We start from the raw sequence: 11,322 nt of genomic DNA, 5'->3' as shown, positions 1-11,322 counted from the left end.
AGCCTCTGGAGCGATGTCCCTCAGCGGAACAGACTTTTAAAAGTCCTGACTTTGTGCTCCATTGCTCTGCCACTTGCCGGGAGCCGGCCCCTCCCCCTGGGGTCTATCTTCCCGTCGCTTTGGATTCACGTCTCCGCCAGTCCTACCTTTCAGAAAGTGTTTTTTTTTCTGTTTTCAGAATTGCTGTTCTTCTTCTCTTCTATCTGCCGATGGATTTTCAGGTGTTTGCAATCTTTAGATAAGCTATCTAGCTGATCTCCCGCTAGCTGAAGTAGTTTCAGCCTGCTACTTCTCCGCCATCTTGACTCCTCCCCTCCTTAAGTGTCGATTCTTAATGGAGTCTCAGTACTTCAGTCTTCCACAGTACTTTAGTTAACACAATGAAGGTTGTTTTTGGTAGGAAATAAATAACAGTTGAAATTATCAATAACTTGAAAAAGGGACCCTTCCCTTCCCAAGAGTAGATGGATATCTTTTACTTTAAAAGATCACTTGTTTTACTGTAGACAACTGTCTGTAGACAGTTTTATTTTTCTACCCTCTGCTTTCCTTCATAACTCTGAAGTTTTTAGCTCATTAATACAACTTAAATGTCTTCTATTTTATTTCGCACAATAAAATTAACTCAAGGAAGCAAAGGTAGCCCTGAAGGTTCCTGTGAGCTATTGGAGGAAAGTTAAAATTCAGTGTTTTAGCTAATAAACAAAAGAGGAGATGGTGTTAACATGGCCTTTTTATACTACAATGATAATAGAATTAGAAAGATAGATTGGGAAAGAGCATGGTTATAGAATATATATGTATTAACCCAAGTTGGCATTTGGAAAAGACTTTCTACAAAGCTAATATTTGAAGTGCTAAAGACTTTGTTGTATTAATGCAACAAATCAAAGTAAATTAAGCCTCATGCCATATTCTGCAGTACTCCTATTGTATACTAGTGTTGCTCTATATAATGACAGTTGATAGCTAGATTCACTAAACATCTCAATTTAATTATCAGTATCTTTGAAGCATCTAGAGAAGCACATCTGAATTAGGAAAGATTAGAAAGATTTTTTTTGCACTTTAAATTTCAGTATATAAATATTATACAACATTAAAATATACCTAGTTTTATGGGATTTAAATGTGCAGAATTAATAAAGCAGGGGAATTCTTCTTTTCATATTATTTGAAGTATCTAAAGTAGGACCATTTCAGTAGGGAGCTCATTTCTGTATGTATGTATGAAGGTGTGTCTGTAGCCTACCTCAGATTTACAGACTAAAGAAAGTGAATGAACCCAGGGTCTTTAAGAGACTGCAGGAACCAGAAAGTTTCCACATGGCAGGGACCCCCTAAGATCTGAGAAAGAGAAAAAGGGGAGGGTTGTGTATGCGTGACAAAAAGAAAGTTTAGGAAGACATAGACTATGACTTAAATTAGAATCATCTTTGCTGTTAATTCCAACTGAAGTTTTTTGTTGCTTATAAAAATATAACTGATTTTGTATAACTGAAAAAGAGAATGAGGAAACAAATTATTTTACAGCATATCCTGAAAGCTAATTTTTACTGATTGCTGGTATTTCTTCAAGAGATGGGAGACTTTTTCAGATAACAAATGCACTCTCAACCTTTCTTGAGAGTGCATTTGTTATCCTGGGTCACAGTCACTGAGGGGAATTGGTTAGTTCCTATAGGTAAGTTGAGGTTAAAAAAAAAAAAAGTTTTTTTTTTTTTAGTCTTCTTTTTCCCCCCAGAGGATTACCAAACCATCTTTACTTTCTGAAATAAAGTGAATCATTGAAAATGTCACTTGAGTTTAATCAATATTAAATAACTGTATTTTGGGGTATTTCAGAAGACATAGGTATAAATGATTTATAAATGGGAATAACTTGCTGGTTGCAATTGAATTTATTTTGATGGAAGCACAATGTTCTTATACAATGTTCTTTTCACATTTCTTGTTTGGCATTTATTATAAGGAACAAAGCATTTCTGGAATGCTCATTTTAATTTCAAAGCTCAGGCTAGTCTATGGAAAACATTTGGCACATGGAGGATCTGAACAATAATAGAGGAATGTTCAGTGGGAAGCGTCATGAATTGTGGCACCTAAAATACATTCTGAGGGAACATTTAGACAATGAAACTTATTTTTCATTTTAAACAAAGATTTTAAACTAGGTGCTATCATTTGTCTTAATCTGAACCAATATCTTTTAACTCTTGATATATAAATTAGACTGACAATAGTGAGAAATTTGCCTTTTGGAGTATGTGAAAATCCATAATAAGTCAGGCATATTATCATCTTTATTTAATACATAATAAAGACACTTGGCCCTATTTGACTGCTTGCAAAACATACAGAATGTGTTCTGTTAACGGACTTCATTACATTTAGCACAGGGGACCCCAAGGGCAACATGAGGGTAGTCCCAAGAGAACACCTCTGACAAGGATCCCATACAGATTTTCTGTATCTGCGTGGGGAATGGACTAGAAAATGTGCATTAAATGTCAACCAATATCTGTGTCATGTTGTGGATTTTTTTTTTTGAAGACTTTATTTATTTATTTGACAGAGACACAGAGAGGGAATGGTGAGGGAGACACACAAGCATGGGAATGGTGAGGGAGAAGTAGGCAGGGAGCGTGATGCAGGGCTCGATCCCAGGACTCTGAGATCATGATCTGAGCCCAAGGCAGATGCTTAACAACTGAGCCACCCAGGCTCCTCATGTTGTGGATTTTGTAAGACATTTTACATATTTAACCTTCACACAGTCATAGGGTAATATGATTGTTCTCATTTTCTAAGAGAGGAAACAAGGACTTGCTACAAGGTACTGCACATGGGTTGTGAACATGAGAATAAAGCAAATTAGCATAAAGCAAGGGGTCTATTGGATGGAGAAAGAGAAGGGCAGGAAAAAATTATTTTCATCTACATTATTTCCCCCATAACTTGTAAGTTCTTTCTTAGTTGCTAGTTAAAAAAACTGGGTCCAGATATACAAATAAATATGTTGTGCTCTATAAGCAATAAACAAGCCAAACCTCTATGAGCTACAGAACAGGAAGGTTTATGTATAGCACATTGTCAAAGATGTGGTGAATGGTTGTTAAAAGCCTTGGCTATTTGATGATAAGTTGGAGTCTAGCTTTCTATAGGAGATTCAGGTCTGCCATTTTAAATACTGGATACAACTTTTTTTTGTTTCTTCCTCTATAGTGGGTATCTTCCAGCTTTGCCTATAAAAATATTAACCAAAGTTATTATTGGGATTCAAGGTTTAATTAATAAATGGATATTTTTTACAATATAATTTTGTATGAGATTTAGTTTCCAAATACAGATGCTTAATTTTTTTTTTAAGGTTTTCTTTCTTTGTTTATTTATTTGAGAGAGAGAGAGAGTGTGAGTGGGAGAGGAACAGAAGGAGTGGGACAAGCGGACTCCATGATGAGCATGTAGCCCAATGCAGGGCTCAACCTTTCAACCCTGAGATTATGACCTGAGCCGAAATCAAGAGTGGACACTCAACTGACAGAGTCACCCTGATACCCCAGATGCTTCATTTCTATCTCTAAATAATGGCCTTATTATTAGCTTATCCTTTTTTTTTTTAAATAAAAATGATTTTATGTATTTAGTAGGGAGAGCACAAACAGAGGGAGTGGCAGGCAGAGGGAGAGGCAGACTCCCCACTGAGCAATGAGCTTGCTGTGGTCTAGATCCCAGGACTCTGGGATCATGACTTGAGCTGAAGGCAGACGAGTAACAGTCTGAGCCATCCAGGTGTCCCTAGTTTATTCCTATTTTAAACATATTTACAAAAGGAATAATGCTCATTATTAATGTACTCAGACAATTCAAAATATAAAGATTAAAAAACCCCTCTTTTCTACTATCCTGCTCATGAAGCCATATATATAATACATATTTTATTGGACACCTACTTTGTGCATTGTTTTGGGTGCTGGAGGAAGAAAACCACATTTTCTGCTTTTATGGAGTTTACATTTTAGTATTGGGAGCACGAAATAAACATAAACAAAAAAAATCAGGTTCTATAAGTTTTGTGGAAATATAAAGTAGGATGAGGGGAAAGATTGAGAGAGGGTAGGGATGGGATAATCAAGAAAGTCCTCTTGATAGGAGACTTTGAACAAGACCTCTTTTAGAGTCCTAATGAGTTAGGGGAGAGTGTAGGAGACAGGTAGGACAGGTTACAGAGGGCCAATATGTAGGTCATGATTTGGGTTTTGTTCCTCTGAGGTAACCAGTGTTTTATGTTTGAGTGGTTCTGTACCCCCTCCACGTTAATAATCTCTATACTTAGACTAATACTTACTAGTACTTACTAACCGAATTATGATGATTTTTGCCACCCTCTTAATATAGATTGCTGGCTACAAAGTGCTATAAATAATTTTTATATGTAAATATTTATAGATACATATAATATACACACACACATGCACACACTGCATTTCAATAGTAAAACTTGATAAATTTCAATCTCTGTGGCTCTTCTTTCCTCTAGTTCTCTCTTTCTCCCTTCTTACCTCTTTCCTTCTTTCCTTTTTATCTTTAGTTGGAAATTCCATAGTGGCTGATAATATTGCTCTTAGTGTATTGACTTGACTTAAGAGGGTGTACCAGTAGTACTGGGAATAAATCATGTTTCTATGAAATACTTCCTTTTGTTCTAGGCTGTGATGTCCCAGGACTATGTTCTCACAATTTGTCTAATGAGTGGCTTGTATTTTTCCAATTTTAGGTTACTACACTTGTAAATTGTCCCCAGAATCCTTCCAACAGGAGAAAAGGACGTTCAAAACGAGCCAGAGTCCTCCTAGCTTCTGTGGAGGAAGCAACTTGGAATTTATTAGACAAGGGGCAGAAGATTGCTCAGGAAGCCACAGTTTTGAAGAAGGAGCTTACTACTGCACTTGAGGAAGTTCGCAAAGAAAGTGAGTACTCTAATTCTGGTCAGGAGCAAACTGTATATCCTTAGGGTGTTAGTTATGGAATTAGATTTGTGAGTGTTTTGTTTTTGTTGACTTGAGTTTATTAGCTCTACAAAGACCTCTGAGGAGCTAGCTGTGGGAGGCAGAGTGGCTCATTAGTCAGCTCTACGGCTCAGAGTACTATTCCTGGTTCTTTCCTTCAGTTGTTTAGTCCCTGTGGGCTCTTTCTTCCCCTCATAGTTTATCCATAGTTTATCCATAATAAGCAAAGAGAAGTGTATCCTGTTTTGTCATAGATATAATGAGAAATGACTAATGAAGTTGAAGTTGTATTTTCCCATACATAAATAAATTATAATGTTCCTTGTTAATAGTTGGAGATAATAAATTACAGACCTGACCACTCAGGAATACATTTTTTATTTTTCTATTTTCTAGTTTAGATTTACTAAACTTAAAAATAAATGCTTTGCATAAACTATGCATAACTCACGTTATTGCTAAGTTAATATTATAAAATGAAAAAAGGTACATTTTACCTTTTGATGTATTTACTTATGATACTACAACAGTTTTCTAACAAATGTAAATATCATTCGCAGTCTGTTTTTAAAAGAACTGTCCTATTTATGCATCATCTTGCTGCAAGGAACTATTTTGAGAGGATAGGAAAACTTAAATATTCCTGTTTGGCTGTGTGAAAGAGACTTGGGGTGTTGAAATATTTCTCTTCCCAACATAACTTTATGAAAATCAGGAAATGTTTGCTAATTAAATAATTAAGATGAATATAGTAGCTACAATAAACTTTACATCAAATATAAGGGAGCTATTTTTTATTTGCTATATATTGTTATATGTGATTTATATTTTATAGAGACTCTTCAGAAAATATAAAGAAATCATAATGCCCAAGATAATTTCTCATGAATTCATCATTCCTCCCTCCCCCCTGCCATCTTAGACCCACTCTTTGTTCTGCCCTCTCTGTTCTGGTACCATCATTCACATTAGTAACCAAGTCAGTTTGGACTCTTCTTTCTCATTTCCCTCTCCCTTCCAGTTAGTCTCTAAGTTTAACAAATTCTGTCTCCTTTTGTCTTTCAGATCTTTCCCTCTTCTCCATTACTAATGTTGACTCCTGAATTTAGGATTACTGCATTGGCCTTACCTTATACCAAAACCAAATATATCCTTTAAAGATGAAAATATACTCCTTTTGCTTCTGTGCTTAAAATCCTTTCTGTAGCTTTTGAAGGATTAGAGGGACTGTGTTTCTGGATCAGGTTCAGATGTTTAAACTTAGCTCCCTCAGCATTTCAGAATTGGGCTTCTGCCATTCTCTCTCTTCTCATTTCCTGATTCTGTCCCCCTCAAACTTTCCTTCAAACAAGAACTTAAGGTATCTTGAATGGCCCATGTTGCACTTCTGTTACCAGCTGTTCCCTTTACCTGGATTCCCCCTCTCATTCAGCCAATTATTCATTGTAGCAAAGCTCAGCCAAGGTCTTTTTCCGGGAAGTGTGTACTGACCTCATAATGCTGATTTAGATGTCTCTCTTCTCTGTCCCCACAGACTCTGAACCTCTCTCTTTCATAGGCTTTACTACCTCATACACCAAACATTAATTTACTTGTTCAGTAAATCTAGACCCTTAATTCCTTGAAGGTGGCAAATACCAGGTCTTATTTGATGAGCAATGCCTGACACATAACAACCACCTAACAAGTGTTTGTTAAATAAAAAAAATGGAGCATCATTTTTTTCACTTTATATTATATAATTTTATAATGATTTTATCTTTGCACTTGTGACATTATCTCATGGTTTCTTTGCTGAGTCTTTTGATAAGGAATATGAATGCTATCCTAGTACTGTTTTTATCACATAATGTGATTTATTTTACAACATAGTTTTTATAAAACACCTAATAATAAGTATATATAACACTGGTCATTCTTAGGGAACACTAATAGCACAAGTTGTCATGAAATGGTATATCTTTAAAAAAAGTAAAATAATAAAATTATTTTAAAGAGAAGGTCTCAAAGAGAAGTACATTTGAATTCTAGGATTATGTTATATATCCTTCACTATGTTCTATTATAATGTGTGAAATCATATGATGTGATATATATGGCATATGCTGTATACACAACAAATCTATTTGGTTAAAAATCACCAAGTGCTTTATACTAGGATTCTTTCTGACAAACTGCCAAATTGAACTCCCGCCACTTGAGTGTGGGAGGAAAGCAGTGAAATGGCAAATGGTTCTGGAATTTGGGGAATGGCCAATGCTTATCCTATGGATAGCAGAGATAGTAACAGTAGAGCACTGTTCTGAAAAACTTGGAAGGAATTTTAGCTCATTGGGGAGTTGAAGAATCAGGAGATTGAATTCTGATTCAAGCAGCTCTTTGATACTAGAAACATATTTTATTTTCCTGCCTTTTTTTTTTTTAAAGGGCTTTGTCCAGTGGCACAATACAAAGGACTAATGAAGAGCAAATAATAAGTTTAAAGTATTTGGGAAAGTTAAGAAATATTGGAGGTAGAGGATATTTTTCTTTGTATATTTATTGACTTCTTTTCTTTTCTTTTTAAGATATTTATTTATTTATTTGATAGAGAGAGAGTGCATGAGTAGGTAGAACAGCAGGTAGAGGGAGAGGAAGAATCAGGCTTGGGATCATGACCAGAGCTGAAGGCAGCTACTTAACTGACTTAACCATTCAGGCACTCCTTATTTTCTTGACTTATTTTCAAAAAGAATTTGAGAGTAATTTAGAAAATTTATTCTTCTACTAAAGGCTGTAATTTATGTAGCATTACAACAGGGTTCTGTTTTAATCTGTTTCACTGACTTTAGTGCTTTAATTTGAGACCTGAAGTGATAAATAATGTGGACATTTGATTACCTAAAGAATTTGCCTATGGACATGGATAGTATTAGGGGAGGATGGTGAAAGGAAAGGTCATATGTGGGTAGAACTCTAGAGATCCAGCAAAGTTGGCCCACATAGTGATTATTTTTCACTCATGATCTTACAGCTTACCTCTATACTTACATCTAAACAATGGCAAAATATTAAACCCAGTATTTAGTTTTAGAGTATTCACATAACAATTAGCTAGGAATTAGCTAAGAATCGTTTACAATGCTTGCACTACATGTTTTGCCTTTGGTATATATGCTACCTTCATATAGCCTCTATTGTACCCCTATAATGTACAGACATTGCTTCTAAGTCACATGATTGGTTATATTTAAGGTTTTATTTAGTGATTTACCAAGAATAGGAAATACAGGAAAGTGCATACATTATTGTGAACAACTCAATGCAGTTTCACATTGTAAACACTCGGGTCAAGAAATAGAGACTTACCAGAATCCTAGGAGCACCCCTTGTGCCTCCAACCAGTTATTTCTTCACCTCAGTGGTAACAATTATTCTAGGTTATTACATGTTAGTTTTTTGCCTCTTTTGAACTTTGCATAAGTAGGATCTATATAGTATGTTGTATCTCCTGATTCTGGCTTTTTTTTTACTCAATGTCGTGTTTGTGAGGTCTCAACATGTAGTAGTTCATTCATTTCATTCATAAATAGATCATAATTTATTTATTCATGTTAGATTGATGGACAGTTGAGTTTTTACAGTTTTTGGCCGTAATGAAGAGTGCTGCTATGTACATATTTTCGCATTACTTTTGGTGCCTAAATATAGATTTTCCTGCTGGTTTATATTTATGATGAAATCGCTAGGTCATAAAGTATATATTCAACTTAATAGATTTTACCACACAGTTTTCACAGTAGATTTTCTAACTGACACTCATCAGTAATGCTTAAGAATTTCAGTTCCTTTATATTCTTACTAACTTGGTGTTTGCAAGAGTCAGTGTTTTTGATGCAAGTGTATATGGTGGCTTTCTACTGTAGTTTTAGTTTTTATTTCTTTGATGACTTTTTGTATATTCTAGATATGAGTCATTTGTTAGTTGTGGATATTAAAAATATCTTCTTTTTTCATTATATTAAACATTTTTAATATTTAGAAGTAATTTTAATAAATTGGAGTTATTTTATTCCTTTATGGATAGAGATTTTTCTGTTCTGCTAAAAAAACTTGGCTTACTGTAAGTCAAAAAGATATTCTCATATGTAATCATCTATGGGCTTTATTGTTTTGCCATTACAATTTACCTGGAAATAAATTTTTATGAATGGTCTGAGTGAGGGGTCATGATTTTTTTTTTAATATGGGAATTCAGTTGATCCAGTATTATGTGGATGCATATGGAAGTTTAATTGTTTTAGTGTAGTTGAAAGAAATTAGTCTTTCTCAATTGAATTTCTTTGCACCTTTTTTTGAAAATCAGTTGACCATTATGTGTGTGTCTACTTAGGAACTCTCGTGTTTTATTGATTTGTATGTCTACTTATACCAATATCACGTTATCATGATTATTGTACCTCAGAGTAAAATAAAAATTATCTTGATTTTGTAATTTTAGATCCCTTGTACTTTCATAGAAATTTTGGAATCCGCTTCTTAATTAAAAAAAGAAAAAAAAAAAGAAAAAGAAAATCCTGGGTGTCTCAGTTGGTTGGCCATCTGCCTTAGGCTCATGATCTCAGGGTTCTGGGATCGAGGTCCACATCGGGCAGGCTCCCTGCTAGGTGGGGAGTCTAGTTTTCCTTCTCCCTCTGCTTGCTGCTCCCCCTGCTTGTACTCTCTCTCTGTGTGTGTGTCAAATAAATAAGTAAACTATTTAAAAACCAAACAAAAATAAGCAAACAAAAATCCTTCTGGGATTTTGATTGGGATTAAATTGGGTCTATAGATCAATTTGTGCTGAACTGACATTTTAATAGTAATGAGTCTTCTGATTCAAAAACAAGTAATTGATTTTGTGGTGTTGTGAAATGGTACTTTAAAGATTTTAATTTTATGTCTATCTTTTATTTTAAAAAATATTTATTTATTTATTATTAACGCTTTTATTTATTTATTTGCCAGAAAGTGAGTGTGCACAAGCAGGGGGAGTGGCAGGCTCCCCGCTGAGCAAGGAGCCCAGTGTAGGATTTGATCCCAGGACTCTGAGATCATAACCTGATTCAAAGGCAGATGCTTAACCAACTGAGCGATCCAGGCATCCTGCAAAGATTTATTTATTTTATAGAGAGAGAAGGAGGGAGAGGGAGCGCAAGTAAAGGGAGGGTCAGAGGGAGAGAGAGAGAATCTCAAGCAGACTCTGTGCTGAGCACGGAGCCTGATATGGGCTCAGTTTCATGACCATGAGATCACTATCTGAGCAAAACCTAGATTTGGGTGCTTAACCAACTGTGCCACTCAGGCACCACTTTATATCTATCTTTAAATTTATGACACCTTTGTCCTGCCTTTTCCTGTTTTTAATTCTGTCCAGTGAACTTTTCATATCAGTCACTGTACATTTTTAGTTCTTGAATTTTCATTTGTTTTTTAAAAAGTTTCAGTTCCTATGGAAATAGAAATAGTTTTCATTTCTCTAATTTCTTTCCAAATTCCAGTTCCCTGCTGAAATTTTCATCTTGCCATTATTTCTCTTGAATATCTCAATTATAGTTAATTTCTGTATAGATATATGGCATTCTTTTTTAGTATATGTGTTGCCAAAGCGAGCACAGATATATGGCATTCTTACAGCGTTGTTTCTATTGTCTGTTATTTCTTTCATTTTAAAAATTTTTCTTTTTCTTTTTCAGTACCCGATTTTGTTTCCTGATATCTTGGATAATTTTTTTATTGGATGCTGAACACTTTGTATGACACATTGTAGAATTAATTTTTAAAGGTTGGTCTATTTTTGGCTAGCTATTATTCTTGGGAATAGCACCTCAAAGCCTGAGTTGAAAGTATGAAATATTTTGGATTTCCTCCTAAGCAGACTCAGACCTCCAGTTTTATCTTTCTTACTTCCTGAAGGAGGGAAAATTTATTTTCCCAGTTTCTCTTTCTCTCAGCTGCCATTTTCTTTTTACTTCTCTCTTACTCAATGTTTCTACCATTTGCTTTCTCATAATGTATATACGTACAGTCAATTCCAGGTAGTTTTAGGATCTAAATATCAAATGCAATTATTAAAAACTCATTAAAATAGGATGAATTTTTTTTAAAGATTTTATTTATTTATTTTTTTAAATTTTTTTTAAATTAAATTTATTTATTTTCAGCATAACAGTTCATTCTTTTTTCTTTTTTTTTTTATAATTTTTTATTTTTTATAAACATATATTTTTATCCCCAGGGGTACAGGTCTGTGAATCACCAGGTTTACATACTTCACAGCACTCACCAAAGCACA

General features: G+C 34.6%; 1 protein-coding gene across 1 annotated transcript in view; it reads left to right on the top strand.

Annotated features, from left to right (window-relative positions):
• CTNNA3 (catenin alpha 3) overlaps positions 1 to 11,322 on the top strand; it is a 1,804,468-nt gene that overhangs the window by 37,101 nt on the left and 1,756,045 nt on the right. Inside the window, exon 2 of the mRNA XM_059397521.1 lies at positions 4,778 to 4,970. Coding sequence (XP_059253504.1) covers positions 4,778 to 4,970 — 193 coding nt within the window. The remainder of the gene's footprint in view (positions 1 to 4,777; positions 4,971 to 11,322) is intronic.

The sequence above is a fragment of the Mustela nigripes genome, chromosome 4 (assembly GCF_022355385.1).
Source record: "Mustela nigripes isolate SB6536 chromosome 4, MUSNIG.SB6536, whole genome shotgun sequence".
NCBI lineage: Eukaryota > Metazoa > Chordata > Mammalia > Carnivora > Mustelidae > Mustela > Mustela nigripes.
The sequence above is the reverse complement of the archived record's forward strand: the minus strand, read 5'-3'. Positions and strand labels throughout refer to the sequence as shown.